Here is a 16,779-nt window from a genome sequence, read left to right on the forward strand (position 1 = left end):
TAGGATGTTCTGCATCCCTGAGACCCTTTTCTGGGTCCTCCTGGGCCCTACCACCCCCTACACCATCCAGACCTCGGGCCATCCCCCTCTCTGTTGACAGAGCAGTCTCCGTTTCTGAATGTGCTGGTCACCACCAACAGCAGCTGCTCCTCCTCCAGGCAGCTCAACCTATACTTCTACATGCAGAGAACCTGGACGGCACCCAGGTGGACATAAGCCTTCAGCTCCCAGTAGACACTCTGAGCTTCCTACCCTGCACAGACATTCTGGGCTTCCCCCGACATCTCCCCCAGCCTGGGGCTCCTGTGCTCATCTGTCTCTCCCAGTGCCCAGCACAAGTGTGGCACACAGAAGGTGAGTGAACTGATTTGAACACATCATCCTCGATTCTCCTTCCCTGCTCAAGCCCTGCAGCTAACCCATCGGCAAGTCCTGGCTCTGCCTCCAAAATACTGCGTATCCCATGTCCAAACACCTCTCACCATATCCACTGCTATTTGCAGTTCTGTGTGTGTGTGGAAATATTTCCAAAAAATTGGAATGAGCAGGTCACAGCTGTGCCTGGAGGGAATGGCTGGGGAAATGTGCCCTCGCCTTGCTGTTCTATCCAGGCCCACCCAGCTGAGGATGGGGGACCTGCCACCACTCTCCTGGCAGTTCCAGACTCCTGGGAACTGGCAGGTGAGGACCCAAGAGTGATTTCAGCAACCTGGCTGACCTGGTCATCAGTCAGTCCCACCTTGGCCCACGCCTCTACATGGCACACATCACAGCTCATTCCATCCTGGCATTACACTGCCTGTGCCCTGCCCTCAGGGTCACATCTGTCTCCCAGAAGCCGTGCAACCCTGGAAAACCCAGGTCTAACAGTCAGGTTCCTCCTCTGTGCATTAACAATGGCGTTGACGTCTGCTTTGCAGGGCGCTGGGAGGGGAGAGTGGGGTGTATGCTGGAGAGCTCCCCAAGGGCAAGGCCTGGCTCTGCATCACTCACTGTCAGATCCTCAGAGCCCGGGGCTGGCCCAGCATGTGGTCACCATTCCCTAAGAGTTGGATTTGATCCATCAGTGCTGCAGGCAGGAGATAGAGCTTAGATAGACCCCCTGTGTCCTGTCTTCATCTGCAGCTTACTCATCCTTGCCCGTTTCACATGCACATGCAGAGCAGGTGTTCACTGAGCTTGAACAAAATTCAAGCTACAGCAGCTGATGGATATTGAGGCCTAGATTCACTGTCAAAGTGTTTCTCAAACGGTGCTCTCCAGAACACCATGGAAAACTCATTTACTGCAAAAGTTTGAAAATCCCTGCCCACCGGTCTACCCTTGTGTATGAGCAATCAGCTCTACCATTCAGCCCAGGTGTGTGTTTGCTGGACCATCTGGAGGAAGCTGAAGAGACATGAGCTGAAGGCAGAGGGTGAGTCCAAGGTGGGATCTTCGGACAGGTACAAGAAGTTAGGCAAAAATGGGATAATTCTAGCCTTAATAACCTTAGATAAGAGTTCACATTATTATTTAGTTAATAGGATTCTACTCACGTTACATTTCTCAATTTTTTTTTAAGAGCTAAAGTCTCACTCTGTCACCCAGGCTGGAGTGCAGTGGTACAATCATGGCTCACTGCTTCCTGGAACTCATGGGCTCCAGCAATCCTCCTGCCTCAGCCTCCTGACTAGGTGGGACTATAGGCACACACCACCATGCCTGGCTAATTTCTTTGACTTTTCTCTAGAGACAGGGTCTGCCGATGCTTCCCAGGCTGGTCTCAGACTTGTAGACTCAAGTGAACCTGAACCTCCCACCTCGACCTCTCAAATTGCTGGGATTACAGGTGTGAGCCACCACACCCGGCCTAAATTTCTTATGTGCCATGGGACTGCAAAGTGTCATTATTAGGGGTAGCTGGATGGAAGGTGTAGGAGGACACTGTAGTGCCTTTTCAATATTTCTGTCTAAAATCTAAAATCATTCAACAGGAAACATTTATTTTAAAATGTGAAGGTGGTTATCCTTCCATGAGTTTAAAGTACAAAGGCAGGCTCATGGTGTCATCAGAATTCAGAACGCTGGTTGTGGGGCTGGGGGTGCTGGGAGGGGCTAGGCATGGTTGGCTTTGTGATCTTGGGGCTGGTGTGTTCCATCTCTGAATGTCTCTCGAGCTGCACACTTTCTTAATAAATTTTCATAAGTTTAACAAAAAATAAAACGAGGATGGGAAGCTTGCTTGGGTTGTTAAGCCTTGGGAAATTATCCAGCCATGAGCCCTGGCCCAGATGCTTCTAGAAGCCTGGAGGGAACTGAGAACTTTCCAAGTGGAGGTAACAGAGAGGCAAGGCCCTGAGGTGGGAGCGCACTGCTGTTCGTCCCTAGCTCTGAAGGGGGTGCCCTGGTAGGATTCAGTGCTGGGTGCACTGCAGGGCCGGGAAGTCCATGCCCACGTTGTGGCTCAGTGCAGTGAAAGCCAATGTCACCCCCTCCGCAGGGTGTTCAGCCTGCCAGCAGGGGGCCAGCTGGTCCTCCTGGGATATGGCACGGACCCAGCAGCTCTGTTCGAAATCATAATGGGGGAACCAAGGGCCCCCTACATCCAGGTCCGTTGGGAGGCGGGGCATGGAGGTCCACTGCAGGAATCTCCAGGAACCCTGAGGTCCTCCCTGAGCCAGCGCCGGGCTGGGCACACCCTGAGTGCCCACAGGGTAGATGTCTTCGCGGACAGCCCCAGCAGGACAGGGTGTGGAAGAACGAGGTGCCCGTGGCGGGGAAGCTGACCAAATGGGCCGCTGGAACCGGGCTGGTGGGCCTGGAGGGGCCTGCCTGTCCCCCTTGCAGAGGGTCTTCCCACCACGTGAAGTTGGCACAGGCCTGGATGCTGAGGACCCTTGCTCGGGTTTGGCTGAAAGGAAAACAGACGCGGTCAGCGTCTCCAGTGAGCCCATGGAGGCCTTTCCGGGCTGGGCCCCACCTGCCTGCATCTCTGTAGTCCTCGGGGTCTCTGTGTGGCCCCCGTGGCCTGACACTGAGGACACGCCTGTAGTCTGCTGATCTCAGAGGGAGGGTTGTGTGCTGCCTGGCATGGGGAAGCTGTCGTGGAATGGCGGGTGGCTCCTGGGACTGCCCCCGGGATTCAGACTGGCTGGGAGTTTCCTACCACATACATTCGTCCCAGGGCTGTTGGGCCTGGGATACGGCCCCCAGTCAGAACTCAAGTGGAAGGGGCCTTGGATGTCACCCAGCCCCTTGCCACCTCACATGGGGACCCATCTCCACAGTGGGTGATTGGGCCCGGACATGGGATACCCTCTGCCCTCTTGGGCTGCCCAGTCCATGCCAGGACTGACCGTTCGCACATCTGGCTGAACTCTTGGCTCTGGCTCTGGGCCCGGGGTCCCACCTGTGCCCTCTCCCTGAATGCTCTGGGGGTCAGGGACACTGATTCCCTTGTCTCCCTGACTCAAGGCTTGTTGTCCTGGCAACCTTGGAGGAGCGTGCAGGAGTGAGGGGCCTCTGCTGCTCTCTGAGGCTGTGGGTGCTTGCAGGGAGGGGCGGGGTCTCCCACAAATGGGTCTGGGCTCGTCTAGTTACTTTGAGGGCCCTGTGAGGGGGAGAGCGAGACACCGTGGAAAGTGGGAGGGGGCTTGTTGGAGGGTCTTGCCCACATCCCCCTCCTGCGTGCACAGCACGTCCGGTATACAGGCACTGAGCGCCTGCCCTGAGGACCGGTGGGCCTCCTGTACTTTCTTAGAGTCCAGGAGGAAGAGGAGGAAGAAAAGGTGAAGAGGAAGGCCCAGGTAGTAGGGTTTCGGGTCCCGGGCACTCCCCTACTATTGACTACCCCAGAGGGTGACATGGGAGGGGACATGGCACTGGAGCCCACCTGGGGGTGGCAGGTCCTCCTGCTTTCTTGTTAGTTTCTTCATAGAGGCCCTAAGATGCTTGAGCACAGTGTCATCATCCCTGGCCCACGGGTAAATGAACTGGTTCCGAAAACGTGCCCACAGGCCACACCTGGACGTCTTCATGAGGCGCTCTAGGGACAGGGTGGATATCAGGCCAGGAGAGTTACCTGGGAATGGTCACAGCTCATACCCCGTGGCCACTTCAGTCTCCCACTGGGTGGTGCCGGATCCTTTTGTGGCCACCCCAGGCATCCAGATATACACAGGAGACTGTGGCTGGGGGGCGACCTGGGCAGGGAAGTGGGCACCACACTCTGGACTTTCATCTGGGTCATGTGGGGAATGGACTCGGTGTCACAGTGTCCTGCCCAGCCCCCCTGGCCAGACCTCCCTCTGGGCCAGAACTGAGGATCATGAGGACAGTGTGAGGAAGCTGCCCTCGGGCCAGTCGGGGTCTGACCCCAGGGCTCCCCAGGCCCCACTGGGTGGACGTAGACTTACTCTGCTGAACCTTAAAGGCAATGCTTGTCATCGGCATCAACACCTGTTCTCCTTCCAGCAAATAGACGTCCCACAGGCGCAGGGTGAGCCCGAGAGAGATCTGTGGGGACAGCAGGTGTGAAAGAACCCGGTCCTTCCAGGCTGGGGCTGGTGGCTCGAGCTGCGCACACTGGGGCTTCAGTCTCCAGAGTCAGTGACCTTCCCCATGAGGGTCGCCTGAGCCCTCCAGGATGCTGGGTCAGACAAGGTCTTGCAGCTCCTCATGGGGGGCACTCATTTGAGTGGGGATGTGGCTCCTGGAGAGAGGGGCTTGCCCAGGGCTTGAGGCTTCCCTGAGCCCTCTCAAGTTGGGTCCTGGCCCAGTCTGCCCATGAGGCTGGGCCTGAGCCCCAGCCATTGCCCTGGGATGACCCCTTTTGGGCAGAGGGTTTTGCTTGTGTGTCCTTTGGGGACCCGCCCGAGCCTCCTGTGGGCTGGGAGTGAGCCAGACCCCTGGGCTGGGGAAGCAGGGCACTGCAGGGCAAGGAGGGTCCCTGAGCCAGGGTCTCCCTATGCCTCCTTACCCCGTCAATCAGTGTCCGGATAAGGCAGCCTAACGAGGAACACTGCCCACATAGACCTTCCTTGTCCTGATGGAAGCAACAGAGGTGCTCAGGCCACTGGGCTGCCCTAAAAACCTCCCTCTTCCAGGGCCTCTGAAGACCCTTCCCCTAGTGCAGAACACTGGGCAGTGTCCAGAGCTCCCCACAACACCATCACCTTCCCACACTCCCGGTGGACACACTGCCCTTTGCCCTGCTCTGCGGGAGCTGGACCCCCATCCCTGTGCCTCTGTCTCCTCCAGGAGGAGGAGGAGGAGGAGGAGGAGGAAAGGAAACCAACTCCCAGCCCATGGAGAACCCGATGTCCCAGGTCAGGCCATGGCTGGGACTCAGCCAGTCACCAGCCCCATGAGGGGCTCCAGCTCCCCTGCTCCTACAGCCCCATGGGAGGCAGGGCCTCTGGGAAGAGCTGAGGGGACCACGAACTCACCTGATGCCACATGGTCTTGGGTTGTGACCTGGGTACCACATGCTCCTGTTGGTCTTGGAGCCCCTGGACTGTCCCAACATTTGGGCTGTGAAATCCTGAGAAGCCCCCAGCCCATCATGAAATCAGAGCCTTCCCCCAAGATGTGGAGCCATCAGCTGCAAGAGCTGGGCAGCTGGAGAGGCCCCCAAACCCCAAGGCCTCCCACCCTCCCATCTGGTGACCCCACCATGCGGCCTTTACCCTGGGGAGGTGGGGTGGGAACATTCCCTGGAGCCTGGCTGGAGGTTCTCCTGGAGGCCTCCTGGGCCAGGGTGCAAAAAGGGCAAGCCTGACTTTGAGGCCACGACAGGGTGGCCAGAACTGGGTGGGTTCTGGGCTTCCTGGTCATCTCCTGGAAGTGGGGTCGGGCCAGGGAACAGGGGATGGGGAGATGCTGCCACCTGGGCTTGGTCGGCCCATTCGTGGGCACCAATGGCAGCAGGAGCCCGGGCAGCTGGAGGGCAGGGGGACTCTCAGGGAGGGGAGAGTCAGCTGCACAGAATCAGAGCCAGAGGGTGTGGCTCCAGGACACAGAGGGTGGCCACGGGGAGGATGAGATGCCCTCTGCTGATGGGGATGAAAGGCGTCTGATTTGGGCTTTGGGGGTCAGCTGTGGACTCCTGTGGGACCCTCAGCAGAGACATCCTAAAGTCTCCCAACAAGCTGGTGACACAAGGAGGGTGCCTTGGCTGAAAGCTGTGATCACCTGGCCAGGGTGGCCATCCCCAGGTCTGGCTGCAGGAGGTCCCCGGGGCAGCTGTTCACTTACCCTGCAGAGAGTGCCTCTCACTGGCCAGCAGCTGCACCAGTGCCCAGAATGCATCCTCCTCAGGCAGGTAAAGGAGGAACAAGGCAGCGATGTGGCTGAGGTCCCTGCAGTAGCCCACCTCCTGCAAGAGCCAGAGTCACCATGGAAGGACATCACCTGGGAGGGCTGAGGTCACCTGGGAGGACTCATGTCATTGGAGAGGGCAGAGGTGACTGGAGAGGCTTCCTCTGAAGAAGAGGCTTCCTCAGGATGCAAATTCATTTCATGACAAGAGCCAAGTCCATCAGGCACTTCAGCACCTTGTCCAAAATGTCTGCCGATAGCACCATCCTGTGTGCGATGCTGCCAAGCTCCTGGGCTTCGGGGCAGCCCCAGGAGGAGGGCGTCATTTCTTGTTCTGAGAAGTGGTGGTCAGGCCCATGTGACAGCAGGAGTCCAGGCCCTGACTCCTTTGTGTCTCAGCTTGACCCCTTGAGACCACCCCCTTGCTTGGAGGTTTATGCCAGCGGTGAGCTGGAGTCCTACCTCCTATATCCTGGTGGGTCACAAATACTAACTTTAAAAGAAGCAACGACACCCCCACCAGACACCCACTCCTGTGAATATGGAAATATGGCCCGGGAACCTCACTGCCGGGAATACTCACCGGGTTATACTGCGAATATGCCAGGAGGATGTAGAATAGTTCCCGCTGCCTAGGAAACAGAGAAAGGGGACTATGGTTTGGTTTGTGCAGATGCTGTTAGTTTCACTTTGTCTACACAGCCTAACAGCAAATCCTATTTCAGGTTCAGATGATTCACCAGATAAGCAGTGAGCTCTTCAGGGCCTGAGACTGTTGAAGAAATATTTCAGTAAAATCCACATCTGTGACATGCAAATAGCCCAGTTGTACAGTGACTTGCCTGATCCTTTTCACTGTGAATGATTTTTTTTTTTTTTCAGTTTGCACACACGCCAGTTCAGTCTGTGGGTGTACAGTTCCTCCACGGTTCCAAACCAATGTGCAGAGTCTCCCGGCCACCGCTCCAGCCCCTCCTGGAGTGACTCCTTCATCCTCCAAGTCTCCAGGGTGGCCCCTATGCACCCAGCCTCTCCCTGATCCGTCAGCCCCTGGCCACCCAGACTGCTTCTCAGTCCCTATGGTTTGGCCTTTTCCAGAATGGCCTAGGAATGGGAATCCTACTGTGGTAGCTTATTGGGTCTGGCTTCTTTCCCTTAGCAAAATGCATCTAGGATCCACCCACATTCATGCTGGCATCACTGGCTCCTTCCCTTTTCTCACTGGGTCTTCCGTTTGAAGGGAGGACCAGCCTTGCTCTCCTCATTCCCGTGTTCAAGGCCATCCCTGAAGGCTCCGTGTGTGAGTGACAAGGAATCAAGCAGTGAACCTGGCATGCAGGTTTCATGTGGATGTCAGTTTTCAAATCAGTGGGTTCAATATCTGTGACACTTTGGGGACGTGTGGTTCAAGTCCATTGAGCTTTGTGAGCCACTTCTCAACTGGCTGCCAACGTGGCTGTGCCATGTCATGTTCCCAGCAGACCTGGATGAGAGTTTCCAGGACCCCTAATTCTCCCAGCATTTGGTTGCTGTCATTGTTGCCTGGGGGGGCTTATGGGCCTTCTATCCTGCCACCCTCCTGTGGGTCCTACCATGGGTCCCCATGGGTCCCCATGGGTCAGGGAGAGCACCTTTCACCATTGTGCATGATTTTCTTTGCTGTCTTCTGTCTCCTCAGGATCCTCCTGGGTTCTGGCCCCACATGTTCCAGTCTGACCCAGGGCTTGGAACCAGGGAGGTGCTCGGTTCATGGTGCCGGCTGCTCCCTGGGCCAGGAGAGCTCTTGGCAGCTCTGTCATCCCTCCTGGGTGACCCTGGCTTTTGCTCTGGGGAAGCCCCCATCCCTCTCATTCACTCCATCTCCCCTGGGGCCCTGTGGCTCCCGTAGGCTTACTTGGCTCCATATTGATCCCTGAAGAAGATATGCTTCCTTAAGGTCCCGCTTATGTCCAGGTCGATCTGGTGGATGTGTTCAGATGACCTCTTGCCCTTCTCTTTCATGATCTGTAGGGCAGGGCCAAGAGGAGGAAGCAGCCTCAGAACAGATGGAAGCCTCCCTGCCCCCAGTGGCAGTCAGCCCACAGTCAGCACTTTGGGAAGAAAGGACAGAAGGAAGGTTTCCTTCTGCAGAAAGCTGCATTTTGGCTTGTTACTGAAGCCAGGGAGGGTCACCACAGCTGAGTTTGTCTGTGGTGACTGTGTAACCATCTGTGCCCAGGGTGTTCATCTGACCTTTGCCCCCAGCCCCCCAGGGTGGTCTTGACGTTCCCTCCAGCTGGAGACCTGGGCCCCTGACACGGCCTGTCCTGTTTGTTGTGCTCTGGCTGAGCGTACCTTGTATTTTCTCGGGTTTTTCAACTTGATTTCCTGAATGTTCAGGAGGACTGACCACACCGGGCCCCGGATGTTCATGGGAATTCCCTTGTACACTCGATCTATGAGCTGTGGGCAGAAAACAATCTGGTGTCCCAGGCCACAGGGTGACCCCAGTGAGGACCAGAGCCCGGGGATTCTGGAAATTGTCGGTTTTGGCCCCATGATTCCTCAGTAGAGGTGACATCAAGTTGGGACAGGGTCTCCCTTCCCAGGACTGAAATAGTGGATGGACACTCAGAGTCGAAACTCTGATCTGAACCTTTTCCTTCCTTCGGGTCACCAGGGCATCCCTAGCCTTGAGCTCTGGGTGGTCCCAGCCCTAGATTCAGATTCCTTCCCAGCAAGGTGACGCTAGCACGAACAGGCAGGGAATCTGGCGACCAGGCCTGCAGTCCTCCGGGTGAGGACAGTGTGCCACCCGCCCTCTGAGAGGCTGACGGTGCCAGGCCACAGCCATGGGTGCCTGTCCCCTATCTCTGCAGAGAGTGCTTTCGGGGGCCTCACCCCCAAACATTACTTTTGTACTGTGCTTATATGTCTCCCATTCTCCCAGCATTTTCCTCCACTTGCTCGTCCGTCTCATCTCCCGCCGATTCTGTCAAATGAGGCATGTTGGAGTTAGCACAGCTGCCAGGCTTCCCAGAGCCGCCCGCGGATGCTGGGTCTTGGGCTCTGGAGCCCTGGTGGGACCCAGCTGGAAGGAGCCAGGGAAGGGCAGACCTCAAGGGCTGAGAGCCTTTGAGCAAATGAGCACCAGTGGGCTGGCTTTGGGACCCCAGGATGTACCATCCTCAGGCCACAGACACACCAGTCTTAGGTCCCAGCCTCTAGGTGGGGTCCTGACACAAGCACGCAGCCACCCCCAAGCCAGGACTGTGGTTCTCCTTTTGAAAATTTTATCAAACTGCCAAAGTTAACAGCAACCTGGGATCAGGTCCAGCAGGGACTGCTGCCCCTCCCAGTGACAGCGTGTTGCCCTCACCCACCACCGCCCAGGCCGGCTGCTTCCTCTGCCTCACCGACCACCCACCCAGTCCCTACGTCCCTGGACCAGCCCCTCCATGCATCAGGCTCTTACCTTCACCTCCTGTGCAGCCAGAGGAGGCAGCTCCGTCTCACTGTAAGGCAACCCAGGCAGAGCTGAGGACCTGCACGGGGCCTGGAGCCGCCCCAGCCCGGGAGCAGACTCCTAGAAAGCACTGGCTGTGTCCCTATCCAGCTCAGGGCTCAGCCCAGGAGAAGGCACAGGGAAGGGAGGACAAGGGCTTTCCTGTGGGTCTGACTCCCAGGAGGGGCAGGACCTGGGAGAAGAAGGAGTGCAGGGACAGCCTGGCCGGGGTTACTGGGGCCCCTGGCGTGGGAGGTGGTCAGGCTGCCCAGTGGGGCTGCCCGCCCTGGACTCCAGGTGGTGCTTTCTGCTGGAGCTGAGAAAGGTTAGCCCTGAGATGGGATGGGGGTCACCCACGGTGGGCGACCGGGCCCTGACAGGAGTCCCTCAGGGAGTGACCACATCACCCCACCAGGGTCAAGGGAGACTGCCCTGAGACCTGCCCGGTGTACTCTGGGTGTACCAGGGGCCCATCCCACTTGACAGCCCCAAGGTCCTTGCAGGTTCTGACCTCCCAGCATCCACCTGCCTCTCCCTGCACCCGAGCCACACACCTGCGTTTCAGAAGTGGCACGGCTCATCAGCTCCCTCCCACCCTACCTCCCCAGGGATCCTCTGTCTCTCCATCTTATGATCCCTGAGAGATGGGCTCCTGGCTGGGCTCCTCTTACCTGGCCCCAGATCCCTTCCCAGCACCAGACCCAGGGTCTTTAGCCACAAGCCCTGCTGCCTCCCTGGCCTCACCGTGAGATGCCCAGAATGGGGCCCTGCCCATCTTCTCCCCCATTCTCCTAGGGCTACAGCCTCCATTGTCACCATGCCTTTTCCCCTCATGGGACAGTGAGGGCTGTAGCTCTAGGGGAATGGGGGAGAACAGGGGCAGGTGGGCCCTCAGAGACCTGCTGGACAACAGCCCCGAGGCTGGGCCAGGCGTCCCCTCACCCTGTGGCCACAACCCTTGGATCTCACTGGGGTTGTCTCCAAGCAGACAGGGCCAGACCCTTAGGCTGCCCCGCTCCTCTTGTGCTCACTTGCCGACAGAACTGCTGAGAGCCCAGGTGCCTGACCTAGTCCAGTCTCCATTCCCACCAGCTCCCTAGATGGGCCCCGCACCTCTGGCCTAACAACAACCTTGGGCTGGACCTGCAGGGGAGCCAGGGAGGAGTTCCATCCCTGGAAAGGAGGTTGACCCGACCTGGCGAGACATGTCCTGCATCAGAAAGGCCTTTCTAAAAGCAAACCCATCCCTGAGCTGAGACAGGTGCTTTAGGGGTGAGGGGAGTGCAGAGGACTCACTGCAGAATTCCAAAGTGATCAATGTTGCCGTAGATTCCAACAGGCACAGGCCCCTTGTCCTCTGGCAGCCCAGCTCGGTGTCCCTGTAGCCCAGAGGGAGCCTTGGTGAGGGCTCCAAGGTAAAGGGTGCAAGGGCCTGGGGGCATTGGCCACCCGTCCCTGCCCTGTGCTCCTAGGGAGCGCAGGACCCTTTGACCAGGGCGCACTGGGAGAGGCCTCCCTCCAAGAAGCAGACCGACTTGTACCTTTTCGTATTTCATAATGATGTCCTCTCGCTCTTGTGCCCACCAACTGTCCGCGTCCTCTACCGTGTCCATCCTGTGAGACAAAATTGTCTAAAGGTTACACTGTACCTGACAGCTTCGGAGAACACCTGAACCGCTCCCGCCGGGCTCCCAGATGCTGGCTGGCTGCGTAATCCCCATTCCACCGCGGCCCCCAGCTAAAAAGGGGCCAGACCCAGTGGCCCACAGCTGCTCGAGTCTCTGGAGTCTCAAGTCCCAAGCAGGGGTGGGCATCTTCCCAAGGACTTGAGTACAGTGGGACCTAGACAGAGAATCCTGTTGTCCCCAAATGCCATGAAATGGGGGCACACCTGCCCCAGCAGGTTGAATGGTTTCCACCTGCCAAGGGTGAAGGGCCCATGATGGGCTATTCCAGGGATGTGGAGGCAGACTGGGCTCAGCGACCAGAGGTCTCTGTACACTCGGCCTCCTGGGATGCTCAGGGCCACAGAGATGCCCTGTTTCCTACAGGGAACAAGATCTCTCCTGACTGCTCGGTTCTACTCCGCTCATCACTTTGGCTACCATAGCCCTTCAGTCTGAACAGTGAATCCACTTTAGGAATAACGCCTGTTGAGCAGGAGGGTGTTCAGCTTGGGGATGAAAAAGATCTATTGTACTCATGGAAACCACGTCTCTCGCAGAGGGACTGTGGAGTCCACCATTCTGAGCTGTCCCTAGAGGAGGAGGCTTCATTTTCCTGGGTCACTGAGGAAGAACAGTGGGTCCTTGGTCCTGGAGAACACCTGGATGGACCGTCCCTCCTGGGAATACTCGGGGCAAAAGGAGGGTGAGGCCTCGAGAGGACCACACAGAGCAAGAAATACCTGGGGAGAACCATAGTGCCTGGACCCCTTTGAACAGAAGGGAAGATAGTCTCCCCTCAGCCAGCCCTCCAGGGCTCCTTCATTTTCCACAGCTGCCCAAGGGCAGCAGGCTCCCCCGGACAAGGGACCATGTGTGTTCAGTGGGGCCCACAGCGACCATCAGGACCCAGCTTAGGGCACAGAGGTGTTCTGAGGACCGTCCTATTCACCCCACCCACAGTGGATCTATACCAGTGGCTCTGCCAGGACCAGGCTCTGCCCCATCGGGATCGGAAACCTGGGCAGATTTGGGATCTAGGGCAGGGAGGTCACAGGGTTCAGGCCTGAATTCCAGCACAGCACATGGCAGGGCTGAGAGCAAAACTCAGGGTCACGTCTGGATTCCCAGGCCGGTTACTGCCTCTCTGACCCCAGACGTCTCATCTGTCGAATGCGTACATTTGGGAACAGCACCCACTCTACGAAGCCACCACGAGGACGAAAGAGCCAATCGTCTACACGGGCAGTGTAGAACGGGCACCTGGTGAGTGCTCAGGGATGACCCTCCTCGGTAGCTGCCCCACAGACGCTAACACCGCCCACACCGTAGCCACTGTCCCCAAGTCAACCTGGAGGGAAGAGAGCAGGTCACACTCACCTGATTCTGATGAATCAGCTCGCCTGTGTTATGCCTCTCAAGGGAGAAAACCTTTGAGTCCACAGAGCTGCTCACAGATACCACTGCCTGTGTGTAACTGCTGTAGAACACTGAGGCAGGCCAGAGAGCGGATAGGTGCTAAGCACCAGTGACATTCTGAGGTCATGGCACGCATCACAATGGGGCCTTGCCCGGGTCAGCAGGGCCCATAGTCAGGGTCCTCCGCTGCCTGAGGTGTCAACATGCCTGCCTGCAATGTGTTTGTGCACGTGAGTGCACACGTGTATGTGGGTAAACACGTCTGTACACGTGTGTGTTGCTTCTCTGGCCAGGCCCGGCTGCCCCACTCATGTGTGCACCCAGTTCCTCATCACTGTCACCCCCGAGGCCCAGGGCCAGCATCAGAGCATCCATGGGTGCTCCCTAACTTCAGCCCTCCCTGCCCAGGGTGGTCCTGGGATACACATAGGGGTGGAGGGAAGTGACTGCTGCTGTTGGATCTCAGAATACAAAAGCTAATACTATTACCTACTGGTCTTTTTAGTGTCTCTAATGGTATCACTTCTTCTTTTCTGATATTTTAACTGGGTATTTCTCTCCATGACCCTTGGATATTCTAGCTAGAGGATCCTGTGGGGAAAGTGCCGGGCACACAGTAGGGGCTCACTCTTCTAGACATGTTATCTAAAACCTGGTTCAGCTATCCTTCCACGCAGGGCCTAGGGGATGCCAAATTCCAGGGTCCAGAAAGAGCTTGGGATAAAATGAAACTTCAAGGGGACGGCTTTGACCTGGGCTGAGTCTGCCTTTGCCATCCAACTGGAGTCTCAAGTCCTGAGGCAGCACGTCCAGATGTCCCAGTGCAGGGTCCTCCCGATCAACACCTGCTCCCCTGTACTCATTAGCAACCTCACCCACCCTACTCTCAAAGCACACTTCGCTCTCCTATCCAGGATCTCTGCATCTGTGGATTCAGCAACAGCAGATGGAAAATATTCAGAAAATAAATTGGATGGTTATGTTTCTATGGAACATGTGCAGACTTTGTTCTTGTCATCATTCCCTAAAGAATACAGTATCACGACCATTCATGTAGCATCTGCATTGTATTACACATCATGAATAATCTAGTAATGGTCTGATGTCTACGGGAGGATGTGCATAGCTTATACGTAAATACTAGGCCATGTTATATCAGAGACTTGAGCATCCATGGATTTTGGCATTCCCGGGGACCCTAGAACTAATCCTCCATGGATACCAAGGGATGACTGTATATACTCACTCAGGAAGGCTTCTCTTTGGAGGAAGGGCCGAGTTCAGGACAGACAGGGACATCATCCCTGGACTACTGTCCGTCCATCCATTCATCCATTGGCACCACCCTCTAGGACTGTCCCAAAGACAGCCCTAGCAAGTGGAGACAAGAAAAAAGCCTGGCTCAAATGGTACAGCTTTGAGGTCTTGGAAGCTGTACCAAGACTGGTACTCATACCGGTGATGTTGCACCAGTATGAGAATAGTGGGTCAGTTTCCTCCAGGATCCAGAAAGCGTATCAGGCATGTTCGGGGAGAGGAAAGGAGCACGGCCTCTCCAGCAGCCACACAGGCCTGCAGTAGGACGGGGCTGGGGCTGGGGCTGCGGCTGGGGCTGGGGCTGTGGCTGGGGCTGGCCCTGTTTATCACTTGGGCCTCATGAGGGGAAAAGAAAGAACAGGGGGCAGAGGAGGAGCATGGAGGCAGCTGGTTGCCTAAGGAGAAGGTGCCTCAGAGAAGGGTTATTAGTTTGTTTTCACACTGCTATAAAGAAATACTTGAGACTAGATAATTTATAAAGGAAAGAGGTTTAATTGACTCCCAGTTCAGGGAACCTACAGTCACGGCAGAAGGTGAAGGGGAAGCAGGCACCTTCTCCACAAGGCGGCAGGAGGGAGTGAGTGGAGAACCAGGAAGTGCCACACTTTCAAACCATTAGCTCTCCTGAGAACTCCCTCACTATCAGGGGAGCAGCAGGGGGGAAACTGTCCTAAGATCCCATCCCCTCCCACCAGGTTCCTCCCTTGACACAGGAGGATTACAGTTCCAGATGAGATTTGGGTGGGGGCACAGAGCCCAACCTGTGAAGGTCTCAGTCTATCTTGCAGCTCCCCTGGGGCTGAGGCTGAGTAGAGATCTGCTGGCCCTGCTCTACAGCACGCGGGGACTCTGCCTGTGTGCCACCATCTGCTGCTTCCTGGGGTTGGTGGTTGCTTCCTCAAGAGGAGGGTGGATCTGCTCTCCTACCCACCCCTCTCCAAGGCCTTGTGGAGCCCTGGCCACGTCCTCCCCGGGTAAGAGCAGGAAACCAGGCTCCTTGCTCTTCTTGCTGCTTGGGTGACAATCCTGGGGTCATCCATAGGCCCCATCACTGTTCCCACTTCTAAATGGAGAGTATTTTGGCATATCTTCCTGGCGGAGTCTGGGGCCTCATCCCTGTTATTTATTCTATCTTGGTAAAGCCAGGTTAAGACATCTGGGCAAGGAGATAGTAGAGTGGCCCCCAGGAAGGGTGGGTGGAGGGCGCTGGCCTTTGGGCTTGCCTGGAGCAGGGTGGGAGGGGGCAAGGTTACCAGGAAGCAGGGCTGTCAGGGCCAAAATCAGGAGGCAGTAATAATGCTGGTGCGGGGACAGGGTTGTGTGGTTGGCTTGGGGTGGGGCATGAGAGCCAAGGTTTGTCAGCATGCAGAGGGGTGGCTGACCCATGGACTAGGGGCTGTGGAACCCAGTGGTTGCCCTTAGTTCCTGGATCCTGGGAGACTTCCGGGGCCTGGGTCTGGGGCAGCCTAGGGGTGGAGGTGGGGCAGACAGGGGTAGGGGTGGGAGAGGAGGCCTTGCGTGGCAGGGTGCAGGGTAGGAAACCAGCCAGGGGCCAGTTTGCATTGGTGGCTCCCATCCCCATCCCCACCCCCAAGCCCACCCCTAACCCCGCCCTGCTGCAGAGTCGGGCCTGGGCTGCTGTCCTCTGCTTTGGCCTCAGCAGATCACACGATGGAAGCTGGCAGCCCCGTGGGCACCACTCGAGCCAGCTGTGACCTGCGGTTTCTATTTCCTGGAGTGTGGGGTGCCCACCCAGGAGAGCACAGGCACACCTCACACCCCTCATTTTGAGGATGCTGGGAGGTGGGGACCAAGGTCCTGCAGCCCTCTGCTTGCGCTGTGAAAGGTAGCCTAGGAGTCCTGTGTCCGCCCATCCACGTGGGGCCCCAGGAGCCTGAACAGTGGCAGGCAGAGAGATGAGGAGGGAGAGAGAAGTGGAAAAGGAGAGAGAAAGAGAGATGGGGAGAAGAAGTGAGAGAGAGAGAGAGAGGAAGAGAGATAAGGAAAGAGACAGAGGAGGCTGAGAGGAAAAGGAGCAAGAGATAGGGAGAGAGACACAAAAGGCAAAGAGAGAGACAGGGAGAGACGAGCGTGAGTAGGAGGTCGGGTCACTCTCGATCCCAGTCCCCAGTGAAAACCGTAGGTCGCCATCACCTAACTACACATGCAATAAAGTCTTCTGCCTGCTGCTTACAGCCCAAGAACCCCTTCTCCGAGAGAATAAAATCTTTGACCATTGCCCTTTCTCACCGGAGTTTGCTTGGGTCTTCTGATGAAGTGTGATGTCTGACCCATCACCTTCCTGGGCTCAAGGATCCATGAAAAGCCGACGCCTCTTTTGGGGAGGCCCTGCAGTGCCTTCATCTCACTAGGCTCCCCAGGAAGCTTGTGAACTTGGCTTGAGCCCTAAGCAGCATGTGCCGGGCCTCTGCTTCTCTCTTTCAGTAAGAGGGAGAACCAAGAAAGAGACTGAAGCATGGTCTTCAGAGAAGGCACTTGTGCAAACACCAGGAGAATGAGGGGCCTCAGTTGTCTTCCTTTCTCCTAAAAACACGCATTTCCTCCCAGGCCACCCTAGTGAGGGCATGAAGCACA

General features: G+C 56.9%; 1 protein-coding gene across 3 annotated transcripts; it reads right to left on the minus strand.

Annotated features, from left to right (window-relative positions):
- Positions 1-1,965: 1,965 nt before the first annotated feature.
- Positions 1,966-16,505, minus strand: LOC129017052 (TBC1 domain family member 3G-like). 3 transcript variants are annotated; one of them, XM_054457087.2, is made up of 15 exons: positions 12,829-12,940; positions 11,676-12,685; positions 11,326-11,398; positions 11,081-11,163; positions 9,755-9,794; positions 9,194-9,271; positions 8,635-8,742; positions 8,195-8,304; positions 6,884-6,932; positions 6,238-6,358; positions 5,430-5,524; positions 4,961-5,026; positions 4,398-4,497; positions 3,875-4,027; positions 1,966-2,893 (listed from the first exon to the last, which is right to left on the minus strand). In XM_054457087.2, exons 2-15 carry the CDS (start codon positions 11,723-11,725, stop codon positions 2,397-2,399), a joined length of 1,623 nt encoding a protein of 540 aa, XP_054313062.2. In that variant the 5' UTR covers positions 11,726-12,685; positions 12,829-12,940; the 3' UTR covers positions 1,966-2,396. The 3 variants fall into 3 exon arrangements, with proteins under 3 accessions (XP_054313062.2, XP_063511678.1, XP_063511677.1); XM_063655608.1 differs by lacking the exons at positions 11,676-12,685; positions 12,829-12,940 and adding an exon at positions 16,435-16,505; XM_063655607.1 differs by lacking the exons at positions 11,676-12,685; positions 12,829-12,940 and adding an exon at positions 14,114-14,181.
- Between the last annotated feature and the right edge of the window lie 274 nt (positions 16,506-16,779).

This window comes from Pongo pygmaeus, chromosome 19 (assembly GCF_028885625.2).
Source record: "Pongo pygmaeus isolate AG05252 chromosome 19, NHGRI_mPonPyg2-v2.0_pri, whole genome shotgun sequence".
In the NCBI taxonomy this organism is placed as follows: Eukaryota; Metazoa; Chordata; class Mammalia; order Primates; family Hominidae; genus Pongo; species Pongo pygmaeus.